The sequence below is a fragment of the Salmo salar genome, chromosome 05 (genome assembly GCF_965601325.2).
Source record: "Salmo salar chromosome 05, fSalSal1, whole genome shotgun sequence".
In the NCBI taxonomy this organism is placed as follows: Eukaryota; Metazoa; Chordata; class Actinopteri; order Salmoniformes; family Salmonidae; genus Salmo; species Salmo salar.
This window is the reverse complement of record NC_138295.1, coordinates 24,559,176-24,582,635: the sequence shown is the minus strand read 5'-3', so window position 1 is coordinate 24,582,635 and position 23,460 is coordinate 24,559,176. Positions and strand designations below refer to the sequence as shown.

Sequence of the window (23,460 nt, the reverse complement as noted above, 5' to 3'; positions counted from 1 at the left end):
GGCATGTTGATCATTTTTTCTTCACATGAATGTGGCTCTAGAATTTGAATGGTTTAAGCATTATGACCCCATTCCTGAAAGCTACGACTCTCAGAAACACGTACGTGCCTTCTGTTTCCATCTCTGATACACAAGGACTCGTTAGAGGAAGTGTGACAAAAAACACCTAATGACTGAGGGAAATTATTTCAAAGCATAACTTCAGACTGGAATTTTTCAGTACCTGATTTTAACTATATTTGTGTTATTTATTGAGATGCTTAGTTTTCAGATCATTTTAAAATGACCTAAGCTTTTAATAGTTAATAATAATAATAAAAATTTTAAAAAATGGTGAGTGAGCATTTTGCCCTATCAAATGTTTTGGTTGCACCTTTACTCACGTTGGTTGAGTGCCCTCCACTTCTTTTCTAATTAACCCCCCCCCCCCCCCTGCAAATAGACTTTTTTACATCTGGCCCCTATAAGAATATAGTTGAAATAGACCTGTTGTACATTCTTAGAAAAAATGGTTCCAAAAGTCTTCTTCAGCTGTCCCTGTAGGATAAGCCTATTTGGTTCCAGGTTGACCCCTTTTTGTTTCCAGGTAGAACCCTTTTGGGTTCAGACAAATGGTGAGCATCAATGGATGTAACGTGATATCTAGAAATGCCTATATAGGAAAATCCCCCTAATTTACGGTCTGCAATTAGTGGCCTCTGCCCTGAGATTGTAAGGTTGCGAGTTCAATCCATGAATGAGTCATACCAAACACTATAAAAATGGGACCTGTTGTGTCTCTGCTTGGCATTCAGCATCAGGGAGATAGATTGGGGGTAAGGCCCTGTGATCGACTAGTGTCCTGTCCAGAGGGTTTACTTGTACATCAAGCTGACTCACGCAACAGAAACAGGAGATAGGCTCCTGGCCTATGAGCTGTTCCAGCTCGCACAAGACAAGGCTACTTACTTACTTTACACTTCTGTGAACTAAAGTACAGTACTTTGTTAAAGCATGGGAGTTCCTCTAAGAACAATGCTAGCGCTGATACCTTTATGATATTTATGATAATGCTTGCATTGTGTTTGTATTTGAAGCTCAGGGAGAAAATTCCAGTGTTACTAAAGAGTAAAACAAACACAGACACATGCATTTACCTAGCATTAACAAGCTGTTCCACTGTTTCAAAGACCACAACGGGATCACAAGGTGCTATTTCGGGGTGGCAGGTAGCCTAGTGGTTAGAGCGTTGGGCCAGTAACCGAAAGGTTGCTAGATCGAATCCCCGAGATGACAAGGTAAATAGCTGTTGTTCTACCTCTGAACAAGGCAGAATAACTGTTCCTAGGCCGTCATTGTAAATAAGAGTTTGTTCTTAACTTACTTGCCTAGTTAAATAAAAACATTTTGGGTCACAGGGTGCTATTTCCCACAGGTAACACTACCCCCCTCCCCTCTCTCTCACTCTCTTTGCTTTTTAATGAAGGGTGGGGGCATGTTTTATGGGGTGTTTTTAAGTCAGTCAGGATGTCTCAATAAAGACCATCAAAAGCCTCTCTTTCTCTTCTGCATTGTGGTTCCTGCCTCAACCTACACAGGTTCAGCTGGAGAGGGCGGGGATTAGGTTTCACCGTCTAACAAGGTGAAAGCAAAACTCAAGTGCCATTTTTAATCCAAATCTGTTTGGTCACCCTGCGTTGCTGCCTCGCTGCCTCAGCGTTGCACGCGGCTCCCCGCTCCCCTGAACAGCAGGGCCGAGCCGGCAAGAAGTGTCCCTCATTTGATAATCAGTGAGTTCGCTCCACCGCCTGCATTAACCTCGTTCATCTAGGGGTGATTCTTTTTTCAGGATGTTTGAGAAGTAACACTTCCTCACCGGATGGGAGCCATTGACTGTCTCTCTATCCCTTTATCTGGGATGTAATGAGTCCATGAGAGGAATTTCTCCCTCTTCCCACAGGAAAACAACTGCATATTATCAAAGTATGTTGAAAGGGTCAGATCAAGGAGTTTTTTATGGGCCGCCTGGGGATGTCCTTTGAGAGTGCCTTTGATACCCTCTTGACATGTTATCTGGATGTGAGTGGATGTTGGCCAAGCACAAAGGACTACCTGTTCAATGTCCCCTCTCTCCCCTGTCAGTACTCTCCTCTCTAACTCACTACAACAGTCTTCTATACATGTTGGGGGATTTTATTTTTATGTTGAATGCTGGATTCCTTTTACTGAGTAGATTCTCACCAGACACAAGGGGATGCCTCAACGTCCTCTCTCTCCGCTGTCAGAGCTCCCCTCTCCCTCAACCTCTTTCTATAAATATGTGTGAAGTTAAAAAGTTAAACGCATGATGCCTTGGAACTATGTGGGTCAGAGATCCATCATATGCAGATTCTTCCGTGCTGGATTTTCATCTGCTATTGCTCAAAGTTAAGATTCCCCCTGGTACGCTCTTAATTTCTTCTTTCCACACTTTTATTTATTTAATATTTATAGATTCCAATCTGCTCAAAAGTGGTTGAGGAGAAAGAGAGAGATCTAGAGAGGAGAAAAAAGGGAAACTTCTCTTCCTCCTCTCTCTCGCTCTATCTCTCTGCGTGATGCACTGTCCTCCCTAATGATCCCATTTTGAAGACTGTGGTCTGACGGAGGGAGGGAGAGGATGGAAGGAGGGTGGGAGGGAGGGAGGAGAGGCCCTGCTCACTGCAGCACTTTCCTCAGCTCTCTCAGCTCCTAGTCTGCCTTTCTCTCTCCCTGGGTGTGCTTTGAAAGAGAATGGTTTCTGCCTTTGAAAGCAGAGGCTCGCTCACCAGCCCTTTGTGTAAAATAAAATGTATATTGAAAGGCAATTACCGGTGTAACATTATTTGGTTCCCTACGTAATTAAATGCATCTCTTCTGTGTTTTTTCTCCCCCCCCTCTTCCCCCTCTTTCTCCTCTTCCCCCTCCTCACCCAATCTTCTGTTATAGACGGAGAACTATATCGACTCCAGCTACGTAAACAGCCGAGCACACCTTATCAAAAGGTACTTGTCGATTAGACAATTTCATTCTTTTCGCTATCAATCATTGTGATCCATAATTGTCTGATGGTATTGGCTGCAAATGCATGAGTGCGCATGTTGTGAAAATCAGTGTTTGTTCTGTGTATTCGATACAAATTGACAGAATCAAGAATACAATTTGGAATTCAACTGTAAAATGTTCCCTCCCTGCTCTGTTAGGTCACCTGTATGACTCTCTATTTTCACATCATGAATAATTCTACCCATTCCCATTAAAAAACAATTATCCATCTTGCACGTTAAGCAATTATGAAAAACTCCTGCTAAATCGCGGCTCTTAAAACAACTTACACATCACGATAAATAAGATTAAAAGAAATCAAATAACATTTTTGCCGGGAAAGTGATTTCAATATTGCAAGAGGTTCGCAGCGCAGTTGGATCCCAGTGTATAAAAATACATCAGCTCAATGCTGTTACGAAAGTACCAATAATGAAGTTAATTTGTCTGCCATTTTGAGAACATTGAGCTGAGCACAAGTGTTGTCTTTGTGAGGTATTAGTAATAGTGCATTCCTGAGTCCACCTGAAGCAGGATATTAGGGGAGTTAGTGGTTCTGAGGGGGGTAGTGTAGACAACCCTAATAACGGCCTGCAGCGATTCGGGGGGGGGGGGGGGGGTTTGCAGCCAGGACTATAATTCCCCCTTTTTACCTGCAGCTAGGAAACATTCCAACCTCCCTTTGTTTGAGCCCATCCCCATTTGAGATTCCCTGTGTTTATGTAAACAAAGCGCCTGAGCGGGGCCTCTGCAGCACACTACAAAGCTATCCCCCCTAGGAGCATGTGGGCCTGTGGTCTGGGACAGATGCCATAACACTGATAACATCACAGAGATGTAGAGCCATCATTACCACCACTGCACTCCCTCTCTCTCTCCCTTTCCCAGGCAGGCTTCTCACAGGAAAGATGGGAACTGCTGCTGCTACTATTTATTTTGTCTTTTCTTTTCTTTTCTCTTTTCTTTACTTCTCTTTTCTTTCCTTCTCTCTTTTCTTTCCTTCTCTTCTCTTTCCTTCTCTCTTCTCTTACCTTCTCTTCCCTTCTCTTCTATTTCATTCTCTTCCCTATCCTTCTCATCTATTTCCTTCTCTTTCATTCTATTTCCTTCTCTTCCATTTCCTTCTCTTTTTTCCCCTCTCTTCTATTTCCTTCTCTTCTCTTTCCTTCTCTTCTATTTCCCACTCTTCTCTTCTATTTCCTTCTCTTCTCTTCTATTTCCTTCTCTTGTCTTCTCTTCTCTTGTCTTCTCTTCTCTTCTCTTCTCTTCCTTCTCTTCTATTTCCTTCTCTTCTCATTCATTCCCTTCTCATTCCTTCCCTTCTCATTCCTTCCCTTCTCTTCTGTTCTCTTCTATTTCCTTCTCTTCTCTTTCCCTCTCCTCTCTTTCCTTCTCTTTCCTTCTCTTCTCTTTCCTTCTCTTCTCTTTCCTTATCTTCTCTTTCCTTCTCTTCTATTTACTTCTCTTCTATTTCCTTCTCTTCTCTTCTCTTTACTTCTCTTCTATTTACTTCTCTTCTCTTTCCTCCTCTTCTCTTTCCTTCTCTTCTATTTACTTCTCTTCCCTTCTCTTCTATTTACTTCTCTTTCCCTATCTTCTATTTCCTTCTCTTTCTTTCTCTTCTCTTTCCTCTCTCACTCTGCTACATGTTGATGTACATGTATACATTCACCCCCTCCCTCAATACCAGTCTTGTTTGCATAGCACAATTTGTTCCAATGGGGTGGCAATCAAATGAATGGAATTCATGCATGAGCTATACAGCTGCTGATGGCCTTTCTCCCCTGCCTCTATTCGCTGTAAGCCCCGAACAAGACAGATGCAATCTGTGCACATACTGTATGTGCGCATAGCATTTTCTATACCCCTTTGATTGAACAGTAGAGAGTGATTGATTGCATCCCATTTTAAAGGCCCCCTCCTTTTTTTTGAAAAACAACACAACGGCAGCTATGACACTTGGTTTGCTATAAAGCTGAGGGAAGGGCTTTCTCTTACATTCTCTTTCCTTCTCTTTTCTTCTCTTCTCTCATTTACAAGTGATATTCTTAATGAATCAATGCGTATATAATAATCTCGTCAATTTAAATGATAAAAACGTCTGTCAATGTCCAGAGTGGGTCTTTAAAGTCACAACGGTTCACACTAGCGATGCCCTTGAAGTCAGTGCATCGGCACCCACGCTGTCCCTTTTAGAAACAGCCTGCAGCCTCTCTGCTCCGCTATCAGCCGAGTAAAATAATGGCCTCTTAATCCCAAAAAGCCCCAACAGAGTTTATCTGTGCCTCCACCACCAACATCACAATCACCACCTTCCGATTACTGCAGGAGTAGCAAGGTTCTGTTCCCTACACTAATACAATGTGGAAGGCTGTGAAGTCGTGTCCTTTATACAGCTGAGGCCAGAGTTAAGAGGAGTCCTCCTGAAGATGCCTATCATCTCTCTCCTTGTGTCAACGTTTCCAGTGCCTCGAGAGCTGTGTGAGAGTGAAGGATGCAGAGAGACACGTTCATTTAGCAGTCAAGGAGGAAAGAGTGAAAAAGGGAAAAGATTGAGAAAAATGTAATAAAGCAAAGAAAGAAAGAGCAAAAAAATAGATCTACAAAGAGAGAGAGAGAGATTGAGGGGGAGAGGTGCTGAAGGAGAAAGGAGAGAGCTTCTGATTGAAGTTGATGTGACAGGAAATCAACATTCTCTCCTCCTCTCCCTCCCTCCTTCCCTCTGTAGCACATCGACATTCAAGGACCTGGAGGGCAATAGTCTGAAGGACAGCGGGCACGAGGAGAGCGACCAGACGGACAGTGAGCACGACGTCCAGAGAGGCCACTACATAGACACGGCAGTCAACGATGTGCTCAATATGACCGTGCCCCCCAACGTCTGCCAGCTGCCTGACCAAGGTAGGAGAAAAGGTGTGGAAAGCTGTGTGTGTTACTCATCATTCATCCCTTAGTGTTAGAATAAGAATTCCCATCAGTTACTTGGTAACTGTGTGTTACGGTTTACACTGCCACCCAGAGCACCTTTAAGCGGTACATTATGCCCACTCCTACCTAAGCCTGAGAGACCTGTGTGTGTGTGTGTGTGTGTGTGTGTGTGTGTGTGTGTGTGTGTGTGTGTGTGTGTGTGTGTGTGTGTGTGTGTGTGTGTGTGTGTGTGTGTGTGTGTGATCATGTTCAAAGTTGTCTGACAACCACCAGAACACTTCAACCACAACGCCATTCTCCCAGAATCCTTTTGCTGGCTTTGACTGTCATATGTGGTTGTTTATCTACCTTAGTTGAATGCACTGACTGTAAGTCCCTCTGGATAAGAGTGTCTATTAAATGACCAAAGTTTAAAATTGAAATGTAGAATTAATTATATTTCTAAGTGTGCATCTGTGTGTTTACACCCAGCAGAGCATTATGCCCACTTTCAGACAAGGGCCCTCAGATCTGTGTGAATACCTCAGTACTTTCCTTTGAAGTCCCGGTGCTAATGTAGAGGGATCCCTCCCAGCCAGGGCAGCCTTTGATACAAGGCTCCGGTAACATTATTGCCTGATAGTAGGCCTAGCCATGTCTGTCTGGCAGTATTCGTTGGCAGCAGACTTCTGAGGCACTTGAATGGCAGATAGCAAGAGCAATTAGGCTGACAAAGGTGGAAGGTGGGTGGGTGGGGGCTCTACATATTGTTGTAACCTCTCTCATACATTATTCAGCAGGATCGTTTAGCGGAGGAATTAATGTTGATGTTTCTTTGCCGACTTCCACAGTTTAACGACACATCCGAATCCCTGGCAGGGGAAGTGGAAGGGGTCATGTTCGTTCTCCACTACTGCTAGTCAGTTAGTGGTTCCTGGTTCCATGGTTCTAGTGTAGTGGAGAGGGGGAGCTTATGTGAAGAAGTGTCATAGAGAAAGGGGGGGTGAGAGGGAATGAGTGTGAGAGGAAGGGAGATCGAGGGGTAGAGGGAGAGCGAGAAAGGGACTGAGCATGAAAGGGAGGGAGATGGAGGGGTAGAGGGAGAGCGAGAAAGGGACTGAGGATTAGAGGGAGGGAGGTGGAGGGGTAGAGGGAGAGCGAGAAAGGGACTGAGGATTAGAGGGAGGGAGGTGGAGGGGTAGAGGGAGAGCGAGAAAGGGACTGAGGATTAGAGGGAGGGAGATGGAGGGGTAGAGGGAGAGCGAGAAAGGGACAGAGCGTGAGAGAGAGGGAGGTGGAGGGGTAGAGGAAGTGCGAGACAGGGACTGAGCATGTGAGAGAGGGAGATGGAGAGCGAGAAAGGGACTGAGTGTGAGAGGGAGGGAGATGGAGGGGGGAAAAAAGAGAGAAAAATGGTTTGATGAAGAATGCAAAAACCTAAGAAAGAAATTGAGAAACCTATCTAACCAAAAACATAGAGACCCAGAAAACCTGAACCTACGCCTTCACTATGGTGAATTCCTAAAACAATACAGAAATACACTACGGGAAAAGAAGGAACGGCACGTCGAAATCAACTCAATGTAATTGAAGAATCCATAGAATCTAACCACTTCTTGGGAAATTGGAAAACTCTAAACAAACAACAACAGGAAGAGTTATCTATCCAAAATGGAGATGTATGGATTAACTACTTCTCCAATCTTTTTGGCTCTTTAACATAGAACAAACAGCAACAACATATACATGATCGAATACAAATCTTAGAATCAACTAGTAAAGACTACCTAAATGGAAGTGATTCCCAAAACGTCCATAACAAAGTCATAACCTACAGATATATTAACCTGGAGAAGAGCCCCCTAAGCAAGTTGGTCCTTGGGCTCTGTTCACAAAAACAAACAGACCTCACAGAGCCCCAGGACAGCAACACAATTAGACACAACCAAATCATGAGAAAACAAAAAGATAATTACTTGACAAATTAGAAAGAATTTACAAAAAAAAACCAGAGTAAACTAGAATGCTATTCGGCCCTTAACAGTGAGTACACAGTGGCAGAATACCTGACCACTGTGACTGGCCCAAACTTAAGAAAAGCTTTGACTATGTACAAACTCAGTGAATACTGCCTTGCTATTGAGAAAGGCCGCCGTATGCAGACCTGGCTCTCAAGAGAAGACAGGCTATGTGCACACTGCCCACAAAATGAGGTGTAATCTGAGCTGCACTTCCTAACGTCCTGCCAAATCTATGACCATATTAGAGACATGTTTCTCTCAGGTTACACAGACCCACAAAGAATTCGAAAACAAATCCAATTATGATAAACTCCCATATCTATTGGGTGAAATACCACAGTGTGCCATCACAGCAGCAAGATGTGTAACCTGTTGCCACAAGAAAAGGGCAACCAGAAAAGAACAAACACCATTGTAAATACAACCTATATTTGCACTTCCTTACACCACTGTATATAGACATAATGACATTTCAGATGTCTTTACTCTTTTGAAACTTTTGTGAGTGTAATGTTTACTGTTAATTTTTTATTGTTTATTTTACTTTTGTTTATTATCTATTTCACTTGCTTCGGCAATGTAAACATATGTTCCCCATGCCAATAAAGCCCTTAAATTGAAATTGAATTGAAAGAGAGGGTGTGTGTGTCAGAGAAAGGTAGTGGGAACTGGCACAGACCTGTGAAGAAATGTAATTATATTTAATTTAATTGAGAGTGAATGAAAGATAGGCCTATAGACCGCGATAGAGAGAGAACACGAAAGGATGGAGAATGAGAGAGCAAGAGAGCAGTAGGTGGATAGAAACTGGCACAGACCTGTGCGCTAGTACTGTATGCACCTGGGGGTGTTTACCCAGCTCTAAGGAAACACAGGTGCTCAGACTTGGGAGAGCACAGAGCAGGGGCGTCAGTGTGTGAACTGATATTTTAAACTGGGTGGTTCAAGCCCTGAATGCTGATTGGTTGACTGTCATGGTATATCAGACCGTATACCACAGGTATGACAAAACATTTATTTTTACTGCTCTAATTATGTTGGTAACCAGTTTATAATAGCAATAAGACACCTCTGGGGTTTGTGGTATATGGCCAATATACTACGGCTAAGCGCTGTATCCAGGCACCCCACGTTGCGTCGCACTTAAGAACAGCCCTTAGCCGTGGTACATTGGCCATATACCACACCCCCTCGTGCCTTATTGCTTAAATGAACAGCAGCCATTTGACTGGCTTGCCTCCTACTCTAGTTAACAATTATTTTATTTTCTGAGGAGACAAGAAGCTAGATTTGCCATGCTTTGTTCAGTCTCGATGACAAGGCCTTTCATCTTAGCAACTTGAAACAATCAAACAAGTCCATTGGTCAATAGGGAAAACTACATCTGCATATTACCCAGGATGCTTCACTTCAGTCTATCTTTCAATTTGTAGAGTTAGCCTACATACTTGGTCATTGGCTTCTGCTATGGAGGAAAACATGAATATAGGACATGTATGGTGAAATGAAATTCTAGCCAAAGTGTGATTTTGTCCAAATGTAGGCACTTAGCAACCGCCCCGTCTACCTGATTTTCCCTCCATTTTCTCAAACCACCGCTATCTCTGGCTACACTTGCACATTTTCAGTCTTCCTTTTTCATGCTCCCTCATCACTTCTCTCAGCCTCGCTCCAGAAAGAGAGCCCAATAAGTGAATGAAAAAATGTGTAAGGAAGTTATTTATGAGGGAGTCAGGTTTTTTTTCCTGCTTCCTTTTCCCCACAGAGAACCTTCTCAATAGTGGGGAATGGGCTGCAGAGCCAATTAGGAAGTTGTTAGCTCAGGATCACGTGGCCTCACGTACAGCTGTTCTACTGGGATAATTTGCCAGCCTTTTACCCCAAAACATTATGGGTAGGGGAGAGAGGTGGCATGATGTTGTGATAGGAGGGCAATAGGGAAGTTTAGTTTAGTCTCTTCCACTTCTGTTTTCATCTGTAGGGGATGCTGCTGTTTAAGGCATGTGGATTGAAGTGGATCTGGCTTAGTGGCTAGTGTTGAAGTCCAGCATGGTACTGGTTGGTTGGGCGGGGCTCATCAGTGCCAGGGCAGGGAGTGTGTGTGAGTGTGTATGAGTGTGTGCATGCGTGCTTGCGTGTGAATGAGTTGGCATGGCTGCACGTGTTGAAGTGTGTATGTGTGTGTGTGTGTGTGTGTGTGTGTGTGTGTGTGTGTGTGTGTGTGTGTGTGTGTGTGTGTGTGTGTGTGTGTGTGTGTGTGTGTGTGTGTGTGTGTGTGTGTGTGTGTGTGTGTGTGTGTGTGTGTGTATCTGCATGTTACCTGCATGGGGAGGCTAGCTGCAGTTGGACTGCTGCCTCTGCAGTGTCAAACAGTAATGAACAATGATTAGTGAGTTCGACACCTATTGGTTAGCTGGACGTCATTATTTCACAAGCCTCTCCGCAAAAATGCCAGCGCCTCCAAAAGATACATACTGACAGGTCTAGGGAACTCATTATTGAATACTGACAGGTCTAGGGAACTCATTATTGGAGACAATTAAAAAATATGTACATGAAGAATATTATGTGGAGAAAGAACGACAGACTAAAAGGGATAGATAGAGAGAAATAGAGAGAGAGGGATAGAGGCAGAGAAAGAAAGAGAGAGGGAGAGAGCTTTTTTCGCATCCAGCTCTTTTTTCATTAACGCTCGTGGTGATTGTATCTGTTTCAGTGAGATGGATGCACACTCCTGGAATGTAGAATGTAAGTAAACTGGTAAACAGAATGACGGAGGCTATTTCACACTGCCTGGCAGGCGGGCACTACTTGCTTTGACCATAGCAGAATAGATAAGGACAAAATATCTATTCGGAATTGGATCCTCGTCTCTATTGTTATTGGGCTCTTCTTCTTCTCCTCTAGATCTAGTTATAATATGGTCTTGCTACTGGCCATTTTCTCCCTCACTTGAAAAAGAAGAAGTGAGAAGCACTGAACAAAATGGCTTAATTCCTCCTCTAAGCTTGCATCCCAAATGGCACTCTAACCCCTATATAGTGGGCCTATGGTGGGCCCATAGTGGGCCTGGACAAAAGTAGTGCAGTATGTAGGAAATAGGGTGCCATTTGAGATGCGACAATGTCTGTCTTCTCAATGTCTTTAAAGGGAGACTGTGGCAGTAAAGCTGCATAAGGGCTCGTCAGTAATGAGGGCCTGTTCATAATTATTAAATGAATTGACCGAAAGACCCTTACACATGCACTAACGTAACGACATAGCCAAATGGAATTGTACTACCATTACCATCTCAGTGGTCTAATTACACAGTTAAAGTGTATGACGGGGCCGGGGCTAAGCTCGACAGAATCAACACAGCCACATTATCTTCCTCTACCCCTCAGACAAGGTCCTATCATAATAAAGCTCTCTCTCTCTCTCTCTCTCTCTCTCCAAACCTATGTTAACATTGCCAAAGCAATGGTCAAAAGTAGTGCACTATATAGGGAATAAGATGTGAGAGCCACAATGGTTCTGAGTGAAGTGAAACCACGGTACGCTCAGACACATCCATTTAATTGACAGTAAGTAAACAAACACTGACCATGCAGTAGCCCCGTTTACCGAAGGGAAATGTGTGTGCGCAAAGCAAATAGTCAGGTTTGTAAAACACCCCATCATTTAGATGTGTTTGGATGGAAATACCTCAGATCTGCAGTTTGCCTCCCTTTCTCATACTACAGCAAAACACACTGCAATTGCCCCAAAGGACACAAACACAGGCTCTGCATCCAAAGGCTTGCCTTTTGTGTTTTTCTTGTGATGTTTTCTTGTGTTTGGAAGAAAAACGCACACAGGAAATAATGAAAGAGGATAAGGGGAGTGCAGTAAATCCCTTCCTGTGCGTTCCCTAGGCTTACAGTGCAAATGTTTACTATTCTCACAGGTGCCATGTAAAGGTGGCGTTTGCACAGTGGGACGTACCGTTACCTCTGTACAAAGAGGGACGCGCACACACACACACACACACACACACACACAACCCCCTACCCCTTGTCTTATAAGTCCCAGTGCGGGAATCCCCCAATATAGAGATGTCTCTGTGAGGCTCTGGGTTTCTCTCACACCATACACAGGCTTCCTCTGTTACAGGCTTCCTTTCTGCACTCTATTACCGGCTTGTTTGTCCATTTCCTGCATTTCTATTTATCCTCCTGGTCTTGATTTGTGATACTCCATAATGTGTTGTGTGTCTGGCATCCAGCAGTAGCTGTACTATAGTCTGAGTCAGTAGAGAGGGCTTTGACAGTGAAAGTCAAGGGGATTTTCTTTCGAAAATGTACTACATGCTAACTTTTGCTCTGGAGGACCATTAGTGTCTCACAGGAGAACAGGCAAACCCCCCCCTTCCCCCCCCTCCCCCCGCGCATCCTTTGATTATCGAAGCGCTTACTTAATCCCTTGCAGACATGGATGAGCCATGTTTTTTTTTAAGGACTGGAGATTCTCTGATTCTCTAGTTAAGCATGGAAGTTATCAATGCGTGGAAACTTGACTTTTACATGCTCTGTCTTTTTTTGTTGCCTTTTATGTATTTTTCCTGTTGACCATTTTGAGGGTTTTAGTTAGCCAGGGGTCTTTTGTTTTGGGATTATGACTGTAAGGGGCAAAGTATGGGTCAGAAAAGCTATTTGTCCTGGCTTTAGCACCAGAGGGGCACAAGTCAGCTAAATTAGCGGCCGCAGGACACTAGTCTCTCTCTTTCCTCACATATTCCATATCGTTCACCCCTGAGGGGCTTTCCCATTCATCATTCCCATCCATGCCCCATGGGTGTGCTCCCTAAACAGAAGCCCAGGAATGAAGCCCCTCCATGGGGCACAGATTCCTCTCTACTTTGCCCCACTCATCCTTCCCCCATCTCCTTGTCTCTCCATCTCTCTCGCTCTTTCACCTCAGACAGGGCCCTATCATCCTATTAGCAAGCTAGCTAAATAACTTGATACTAATCGACTTGAGGGACTGAGGCACAAGTGGGACAACTGGGGTTTGTATAAAAATAAAAAATACACAATGCAAAGATACTTTACTGAACTATGTCTGTGTCTGTAATCCTCTGATCTGCTAATGAAAATGCTGATACAGTGGGGGAAAAAGTATTTGTTCCCCTGCTGATTTTGTACGTTTGCACACTGACAAAGAAAGGATCAGTCTATAATTTTAATGGTAGGTTTATTTGAACAGTGAGAAACAGAATAACAACAAAAATATCCAGAAAAACGCATGTCAGAAATGTTATAAATTGATTTGCATTTTAATGAGGGAAATAAGTATTTGACCTCCACTTAATCAGAAAGATTTCTGGCTCCCAGGTGTCTTTTATGCAGGTAACAAGCTGGGATTAGGAGCACACTCTTAAAGGGAGTGCTCCTAACCGCAGCTTGTTACCTGTAAAAAAGACACCTGTCCACAGAAGCAATCAATCAATCAGATTCCAAACTCTCCACCATGGCCAAGACCAAAGAGCTCTCCAAGGATGTCAGGGACAAGATTGTAGACCTACACAAGGCTGGAATGGGCTACAAGACCATTGCCAAGCAGCTTGGTGAGAAGGTGACAACGTTTGGTGTGATTATTCACAAATGGAAGAAACACAAAAGAACTGTCAATCTCCCTCGGCCTGGGGCTCCATGCAAGATCTCACCTCGTGGAGTTGCAATGATCATGAGAATGGTGAGGAATCAGCCCAGAACTACACGGGAGGATCTTGTCAATGATCTCAAGGCAGCTGGGACCATAGTCACCAAGAAAACAATTGGTAACACACTACGCCGTGAAGGACTGAAATCCTGCAGCGCCCGCAAGGTCCCCCTGCTCAAGAATACATATACATGCCCGTCTGAAGTTTGCCAATGAACATCTGAATGACTCAGAGGACAACTGGTGAAAGTGTTGTGGTCAGATGAGACCAAAATGGAGCTCTTTGACATCAACTCAACTTGCCGTGTTTGGAGGAGGAGGAATGCTGCCTATGACCCCAAGAACACCATCTCCACCGTCAAACATGGAGGTGGAAACATTATGCTTTGGGGGTGTTTTTCTGCTAAGGGGACAGGACAACTTCACCGCATCAAAGGGACGATGGACGGGGCCATGTACCATCAAATCTTGGGTGAGAACCTCCTTCCCTCAGCCAGGGCATTGAAAATGGGTCGTGGATGGGTATTCCAGCATGACAATGAACCAAAACACACGGCCAAGGCAACAAAGGAGTGGCTCAAGAAGAAGCACATTAAGGTCCTGGAGTGGCCTAGTCAGTCTCCAGACCTTAATCCCATAGAAAATCTGTGGAGGGAGCTGAAGGTTCGAGTTGCCAAACGTCAGCCTCGAAACCTTAATGACTTGGAGAAGATCTGCAAAGAGGAGTGGGATGCAAATCATTTATAACATTTTTGAAATGCGTTTTTCTGGATATTTTTGTTGTTATTCTGTCTCTCACTGTTCAAATGAACCTACAATTAAAATTATAGACTGATCATTTCTTTGTAAGTGGGCAAACGTACAAAATCAGCAGGGGATCAAATACTTTTTCCCCCACTGTAGGTGTCAGAATCAGGACATCAACAGGAGCAGGGTTTGTGCTGACAACCTGAGAGAGAGAGGGAGAGAGGGAGGGAGAGGAATTTAAAGTCTAGTAAGCAGTCTTGAAGAGGGAAAATAAAAAGGGAAGAGAGAAAATTATCTCTGATTCTCTCTCTCTCTCTCTCTCTCTCGGCAGGCAAAATACCCCCATGAGTGTGTCAAAGGATTCGACAGCTGCTAAAATAAATATTAACATTTGATTGAATCAAACTCCAAAGACTTTTAGTTGTTTCTGCCCGGCAACAGTCCATGTTGTCTTCTGTGTAGAATGATGTAGAATTGCCTAGTCAAATATGGAACTGTTTGAACGACTTGAGATGAAATGTTGACAACAAGTAGACTGGTAGGCAGCATATTAGACAAACCAAATGAGTATAAAAACTCATTCTACCAGGGATGCCATCTTTTGAAAAAAGCTTGGAGTGGATCTCCTATGTGAATTTCATTGCACCCTGGCATATCTCCTAGATGGAAAATTTTACTTTTTAAAGCTATTTTTCTGCAATTCTACATATTTTGACATGGCTTAGGTGTATGACCAGGGTAAAAAAGTAATAAAAACCACAGGTTAGGTGTATTCAGGATGCTTTGAACATTAAATTAACACTCAAAATACACCAACTTTGTTACTTAGAGATCTTTTGAAGATAACATTTTAAGTACAATTGTAATATTGACGGTTGATGGCAGTGGATAACCAAATCATAGATTACAGTCTCCTTGTTCATAGACTGCTTTCAAGTTAAGGACACAAATATTTTCTCTTTAAAATAGGCTGGAAGAAAATCATGCTTGCTCTCCAAGAGGGTTGGCCTCCCCTGAAGTGCTGGGTGTTTGAAAATGTTCTTGTTATAACAACTAACTCCTCAAAATCCCCCAACCTTCAAGAAAAATCGAATGAATATCAATATTCCGGTGGTTTATGCCTACTAGTTAAAGATCCTTGCCATCATTTTACTCTACATAGACAAAATATGACGTGTTTGAGTTGTGAGTCACCCTACCATCTCTGCCTAGCATGTGCACAATACTAAAATGTCTAAAATTATATTTGATTCCTGGAGCATTTTATATCCAATGCTTATTGGTATGACATATTCAAAAGTGTCCATGAATGGCTGCAATAATACATAGTCTCATATAATTCATTTTAAAAGACACAATTAGCCATATCAGATTTCAAATATGCAATTACACTGGACAAATTGGGAAGAAGTGAAATAATAATTGTGGGGAATAACAGTAGTGTTCTTGTTGACAAGCACAGTAATTACATTTATTTTTGCCCATTGTTAAGAATGATAATTGTTCCAATGATCGGAGTAAGTAAAGTAAATAAGTAATAAAATCTCCTGAAGACAAGATTACAGAAATCTGCCCCTACACCCTAACCAAATAATGTTTATATTTATTGTCCCCGCTCTAGAATAATAACGTACACATGCAAGTGTGGATTAAATCGACTTTAGTACATGCTGTCAAAAGGCTGCCTTCTGCAATAGGGAGTAACAGCAACCAAATTATGTTGACAACATTGTACATAAAACAGCGCTACCATGCTGCTCTTTTTACAGTTTTATACACTCAGCGGAGAAAGTTCTCTCTCCATTCAGCCCCACTCTAAACTTGAGGGGTGTTTCTTTAAAGCATGTATCCAGTCCCCTTGAATACTTACAGAATTAGACCAATCATATGCTTCCAGTAAGTGTTCTGCGGTTCACAGTGCTGTGGCAAGACAGGACAATGATAGAGGTTCAGCTCGTGATGTTAAATTGCAGGCGCAGATCCTCTGATTTCAAAAGGATTTGGAGCACAGTTGAAAAGTTAACGCCCTGACTATACAGTGGACTAACTAGAAAAATAAACGCAGTACTTTTCAATGCGTGAGATATGAGGTGTGCCGTGAGAGCATGAGAAGAGGGTGAAATGCGTGTCTTCGACTCAGTGTTGAGGCCCTCTCCTCTCTCTCTACCCCTAACATGGCTGCTGCTCGCTTTGCACCACGCACACACACAAAATATATCTCCCGCCTTCCCTCCTCTCCATCCTGTGACTCACAAGACAACGTCGCTCTAACGTTGTATCAACGTCCGCTGAACCTTCGCCTAACATTCCCTTAACGTCCCAGCCTTCCACAATACACCCAAAGTATTTAATCAGCTCGAGAGGGACGACTGCTTAACTCACATGCACTTGACATGGATAGGAGCATATTGAAGGTATCAGGGAGAAACGGAGGAGCGCTTCATTATTTCCTAGGGCTCCTCCAATGAGCCTGATGCATCTCCCTCCCTGACAGCTCATTTTCCACACAATCCCTGGTATTCATTAGAGAGAGAGAGAGAGAGAGAGAGAGAGAGAGAGAGAGAGAGAGAGAGAGAGAGAGAGAGAGAGAGAGAGAGAGAGAGAGAGAGAGAGAGAGAGAGAGAGAGAGAGAGAGAGAGAGAGAGAGAGAGAGAGAGAGAGAGAAAATAGGGCTCTTGGATACTTCTTTCCATTGCTTATTCATGATCCCGCTGTAGTTACTAGGCATGCTAGGCTAGGTGTGTTAATAATCTCCTCACAAACCAAGTGGAATCACAATTGTTTGTCGAACACGTAGCGAGTAGTCGATGGAGGAGGCCTGAGCTGGGCAGCAGAACAATACAGGGGGATCAGGGATCAGGTACTGAACAGAGGGGGAGAGATTAAGGACATGTCATGTGCCTGGAGTTGACAGGGAGTGGAGAGAGTAGTATTACAGCACCTGAATTTCAAATCTGTGTGTTTATGTGTGTCTGCGTATGCACGAGTGTGTGTGTGAAAGAGAAAGGTAGAGAGAGATTGTGTCTGGAGGTTGTGTGTCTGGAGATTGTGTCCATGTGCATGCATGTGTATCTGTGTGTCTGCATCTGTGCTGGATCGAGCAAATGAGTGTGTGTGTGTTTAAAGGTTAATGAGAGAGAGCGGGGCAGAGCGATAAAGCTAGAGAGGAGGGGACTGTGGGTGGAGGAAAGAGAAAACAGACTGAAATATGAGTAGCCCAGCCCGGGCCTCGTGCTAGCCGTCTCCAGTCTGCCAGGCTATTGTGGTTCTGATTGATTTGGTGTTTATGGGCTGTGGAAGTTTGTGGAAGCACTAAGTAGTCCCCACTCCCCCTCTCCCCCTTACTCCCATCCTCCTAGTACCTCCAGAGTCCTCCTTTGGGTTTGGCACAGCCCCATCTCCATTCCAACACACCCCTCATCGGTAACAAGGCTCAGTGGGCAGAGATCTGTAGGGAGGCTCGGGGTGACCCCAGTGGGGGTTCTAGACCATTTCAACTGGGGGGGCCAAGCTGGGGCCATTTGTACTGTTAGAGGGGCCAGTTACATTAGACGTTATTGTTGTCATATCGTTTTGCATGTGGTACGATACTGTTGTGTTCCGCCTAAAGCCGTCCCTCTAGAAAATGTGTGGGTTAAATTAGTGTTCCGCGTTGCCACTGTCTAATAACGGATGTAAAAAAAGAACGATAGCAAAAATTAGTCATGTAAAAATGATTTCATACTCCACATTTAGGGGGCCACAAGGGGGTCCCCAGCCATCTCTCAGTCATCCCTCTCTGTATCCTAATCACATACTAAATAACGGCCAGGGGACCATAGGCTGGAACCAGGGGCCGAGCCCAGTGGAGATGATCCGGCCCCCTCTGCTCATTAAATTTCAGATGTAGGTCTTAACCACTACTGGAAGCTTTGCTTATGTGCTGGATCACTAATCAAAACACATTGGAAATGGTATGATTATATATTGGCTTGATTGAAATACCATGTAATCTACGGTGTCTGTACAGAGTGAATGAAAACGCACTTTGGTGATGACATTTCACTTGTTATAAAATACAGTTTACCAAGAAAAATAGGATTCTTCATTTTCTGAATCGTTCAGTGGGGTCTTTCTCTAACATATATATCATTAACGTTATTTTAAAAAAGTCTGATTTCGCAACCTAATTCATCCCATAAAATCACAGTGCTCTGTTAACAGAGTGGTCCAGCTTTCTTTAGGATTTCACATGCTGTGGTGTTCATCTGCAAAGTTGTTTCCGCGGGTCGCAAAAAGACTAACATGACACAAACTGAATAAAATGTAAAAGACCTTGAAAATAAAATATGTTGAGTTCAACAGTGTGCCTCTCAGTTAGCCTTAATTGTCACTCAGCATCCAGCCTAGCTGACACAATGCTACGGTCCTGATTTATGACACATTTTATTCTCTGGCCTCCATTGATTTAGTCACCATAATTCTGGCCATTTTACAAGGGTAGAAACACCAATAACTTTTGAACGGATTATGATAGAGACATGAGGTTTTGACCATTGGTTTTCATAGCGGAGTATCTTCACAATTTACATATTATTTTACCCATTGGTCAAAAGATGAGTTTTTGATTGGACACCCTATGTAATCTTAATCTTAAACTTTTCCTGAGGGAACATGCTTTGTACGTATATTGATGATGCCGATGTGGCACTCTACTCGCGGGAGCTGTGTGTGTAGCAATAACCGAGCAGGCCAGATAGCGTTGGGAGAGGCTTTGTGTGTGTGCGTGTGTGTATATGTGCTTGTGTGTGTGCGCGGGCTGCCAAAGCAAAGCTGGGCCTCGTATTACAGGGATCCTTGGCTATCAGACGAGCCTGTATGCGCTCCCTCTAGGAGTTACCTTGCAATGAGCCAGCTCTAATCAACTCCATTAGCTACACTGCAGACTCCTATTTAGGAACACTTTACAGTACTACAGTCAGAATGTCAGTAGGGTATAGGCACAAGTATATGAACAGCCATGCAGGCACAATGAATGAATATGCCACTCACAGACATGCATGCTACAGGCAAGCGCATAATATGCTTACACACGCATACACTCATCGTAAAACAGAAAAGCATACACAAACCAGACGCAAGCACGCATGGATGCATGCACACACACACACACACACACACACACACACACACACACACACACACACACACACACACACACACACACACACACACACACACACACACACACACACACACACACACACACACACACACACACACACACACACACACACACACACACACAAGGAATGGGGGGAGATTTTCTGGGCATTACAGTCCTTGGCAATAGGTGTTTCTTTTATCTCATGCCTCCACCAAAGGGAAAGATTAAGCATATACTGGACTCTGTTTAAGGGAGAGAAAATCAGCTGTCTTCTGACAAGTACATTGTAACCCTGCAGTTTTCTGTCCAGAATACAAGGAGACATTTATCACTGCAGCTGGGGAGAGGAGGTGAGGAGAGCGAGAAATAGAGAGAGAGAGAATGAGAGAGACAGAGAGAGAGAGAGAGAGAGAGAGGCGCATCTCTCCACTGCTACAATGAGTGCATCTCTGCTTTTAACCCTCTTTCACACTTCCTGACAGATAGAAGGCTTCTCTCCTCCTCATTTAAAGTGCATTCTGAATTCTTCCACATTTTGTTACATTACAGCCTTATTCTAAAATGGAAGAAATGTCCTCATCAATCAACACACAATACCTCATAATGACAAAGTGAAAACAGGTTTTTAGAAATGTTTGCAAATGTATTAACAATAAAAACTTTAAAAAACGTATTTACACGAGTATTTAGACCCTTTCCTATGAGACTTGAAATTGAGCTCATGTGCATCCTGTTTCCATTGATCATCCTTGAGATGTTTCTACAAATTGATTGGAAACCACCTGTGGTAAATTCAATTTATTGGACATAATTTTCAAAGACACACACCTGTCTATATAAGGTCCCACAGTTGACAGTGCATGTCAGAGCAAAAACCAAGCCATGAGGTTGAAGGAATGGTCTGTAGAGCTCCGAGATAGGATTGTGTCGAGGCACAGATCTGGGGAAGTGTACCAAAACATTTTTCATCATTGAAGGTCCCCAAGAACACAGTAGCCTCCATCATTCTTAAATGGAAGAAGTTTGGAAGCACCAAAACTCTTCCTAGAGCTGGCCGCTTGGCCAAACTGAGCAATCGGGGGAGAAGGGCCTTGGTCAGGAAGGTGACCAAGAACCCGATGATCACTCTGACAGAGTTCCAGAGTTCCTCTGTGGAGATGGGAGAACCTTCCAGAAGGCAACCATCTCTGCAGCACTCCACCAATCAGGCATTCATGGTAGAGTGGCCAGATGAAAGCCACTCCTCAGTAAAAGGCATAGCCGATTGGAGTTTGCCTAAAGGCAAATTAAGGACTATCAGATGATGAGAAACACGATTTTTTTAGCGGCAGTGACTGGGAGACTAATCAGGATCTAGGGAAAGATGAACGGAGCAAAGTACAGAGAGATCCTTGATGAAAACCTGCTCCAGAGTGCTCAGGACCTTAGACTGGAGTGAAGGTTCACCTTCCAACAGGACAATGACCCTAAGCACACAGCGAAGACAACGCAGGAGTAGATTCGGGACAAGTCTGAATGTCCTTGAGTGGCCCAGCCAGAGCCCGGACTTGAATCCGATCTAAGGTCTGGACAGACCTGAAAATAGCTGTGCAGCAGCGCTCTCAATCCAACCTGATAGAGCTTGAGAGGATCTGCAGAAAAGAATGGGAGGAACTCCCCAAATGCCAAGCTTGTAGCGTCATACCCAAGAAGACTCGAGGCTGTAATTGCTGCCAAAGGTGCTTCAACAAAGTACTGAGTAAAGGGTCTGAATACTTGTGTAAATGTGATATTAGATTTTTGTATTTTTAATACATTTGCAAAATAAAAAATGTAAAAACAGTTTTTGCTTTCTCATTATTGTGTGTAGGGGAAAAAAAGTTGAATCCATTTTAGAATAATGCTGTAAAAATTTGGAAAAAGTGAAGGGGTATTGTTGATGTGTCTCTCAGTGTTGTGTCTCAGTGTTGTTGTGTCTCTCAGTGTTGTTGATGTGTGTCTCAGTGTTGTTGATGAGTCTCTCTCAGTGTTGTTGATGTGTGTCTCAGTGTTGATGTGTGTCTCAGTGTTGTTGTGTCTCTCAGTGTTGTTGTGTTCTGTCAGTGTTGTTAATGTGTGTCCCCCAGTGTTGTTGATGTGTCCCAGTGTTGTTGATGTGTCTCAGTGTTGTTGATGAGTCTCTCTCAGTGTTGTTGATGTGTCTCTCAGTGTTGTGTCTCAGTGTTGTTGTGTCTCTCAGTGTTGTTGTGTTCTGTCAGTGTTGTTGATGTGTGTCCCCCAGTGTTGTTGATGTGTCCCAGTGTTGTTGATGTGTCTCAGTGTTGTTGATGTGTCTCAGTGTTGTTGATGTGTGTCTCAGTGTTGTTGATGTGTCTCAGTGTTGTTGTGTCTCACAGTGTTGTTGTGTCTCTCAGTGTTGTTGATGTGTCTCAGTGTTGTTGATGTGTCTCAGTGTTGTTGTGTCTCTCAGTGTTGTTGATGTGTCTCAGTGTTGTTGATGTGTCTCAGTGTTGTTGTGTCTCTCAGTGTTGTTGATGTGTCTCAGTGTTGTTGATGTGTCTCAGTGTTGTTGATGTCTCTCAGTGTTTTTGTCACCTTCCTTTTATGCTGCGTTTAAATTTTCCTCCCCTCGTATTTCACCCCCTTTGACGTCATTACATATATGGAATTTGTTACGGCGAAGACGCCACTTCCTCTTTCGTCTGTGGTAATTAAGGTGGTGACAAAAGATTACTGCCCTGGGCATCTGGCATTTCCATATCTCTCACTCTGCTTCATGTATATTGAGCGCCGATTGATTTATTCTTTAACGTTCAGTCATTTGGAATGCAGACCCCCTTTTATCTGAGCAGAAACACTAACCCGCCAGCTGTGCCAGAACACCTATAAAACATACATAATTAAGTATTTTTGTGGATTTCCTTCATAGGGGCCACAGGTTGAGGAGAAGTAAACCAAACCTCTTTTCTCTGTCTCGGCCTCACTGATTAGTGTCTGAGTCCCCTTGGTTGTCCCCTATGATGATCACGGTATTGAAATGAAATTCAGCCATTTTGAACAGGGTAAAATTTGATGTTGAGGGAGGGACTTCCCCTTGGTACAGAATGACTGCAGCCAAAACCGACCTGTTGACCAGCCAGGGTCCAGATGATCAGCTATTGATGAAAGATTAAAGGGAGGGAGGGGATCAGTAAACAGCCTGTGAACTCCTGTAGCCTTCCTCACCTCTCCAACCATGCCAGAAGGTCTCTGGCCACTACTGATAAGCTAGGAGCCTGCTGATGCTGACGACTCTACTTCCACCACACATACACTGCCCAGACCATCATGTGCACATGCCTCCTCTCCAGCCACTCTGAGTTTACGCAACCTCCATGAGGTCCAAGAGAAAAATAAGAAAACAACAACCCCAAGTGCATTCTGGGTATGCCAATCGAATAGCTTTCCCTTGGTATGTGGGTTATTTTTTTCTATCTCATAAAGGAAGGAATTCCATTCAATCACTTCATTCTCCTTGGTGAGCCAATTATCATTTTTCGGCCCTTCCTCCTCTTCCACCCCTTTAAAAAGGAGGATAAAAAGTAATGGGAGAGGTTAGCTGTTAAATTTAATGGCAGACAGGAAAGCTTCAAAATGTTTTTTTTTTAATGATGCGCTGGCTTGTTCTCATGCATTCTCTATTAAAACTCAGGCTGCACATAAACAGCAGAGAGAGAGACCGACCGGCAACCGCCAAACCCCAGACAATGAACTGCTCCAGACACACGGGCCGCCATATATACATTAGGGGTCTCGAGCCCCTTAGTTTTCACCAGGCCATATTAATAACACACATTACTATAATGGGAATATTGTACTTCCTTGACTGCGTCCCAAGTGGCACCCTATTCAATATATAGTGCACTACTTTTGACCCATAGGGCTCTGGTCAAAAGT

The 23,460-nt window shown here is 43.6% G+C and overlaps 1 protein-coding gene across 6 annotated transcripts in view; it reads left to right on the top strand.

Moving 5' to 3' along the window:
* pcdh19 (protocadherin 19) overlaps window positions 1–23,460 on the top strand; it is a 95,177-nt gene that overhangs the window by 46,060 nt on the left and 25,657 nt on the right. For 3 of the 6 annotated variants that reach the window (XM_014199082.3, XM_014199080.3, XM_014199078.3), the window contains exons 3-4: window positions 2,947–3,002; window positions 5,771–5,943. In XM_014199082.3, the coding sequence (XP_014054557.1) occupies window positions 2,947–3,002; window positions 5,771–5,943 (229 nt within the window). Of the gene's footprint in view, window positions 1–2,946; window positions 3,003–5,770; window positions 5,956–23,460 lie in introns of all 6 variants that reach the window. The other 3 variants (XM_014199081.3, XM_014199079.3, XM_014199077.3) reach the window with 1 other exon arrangement.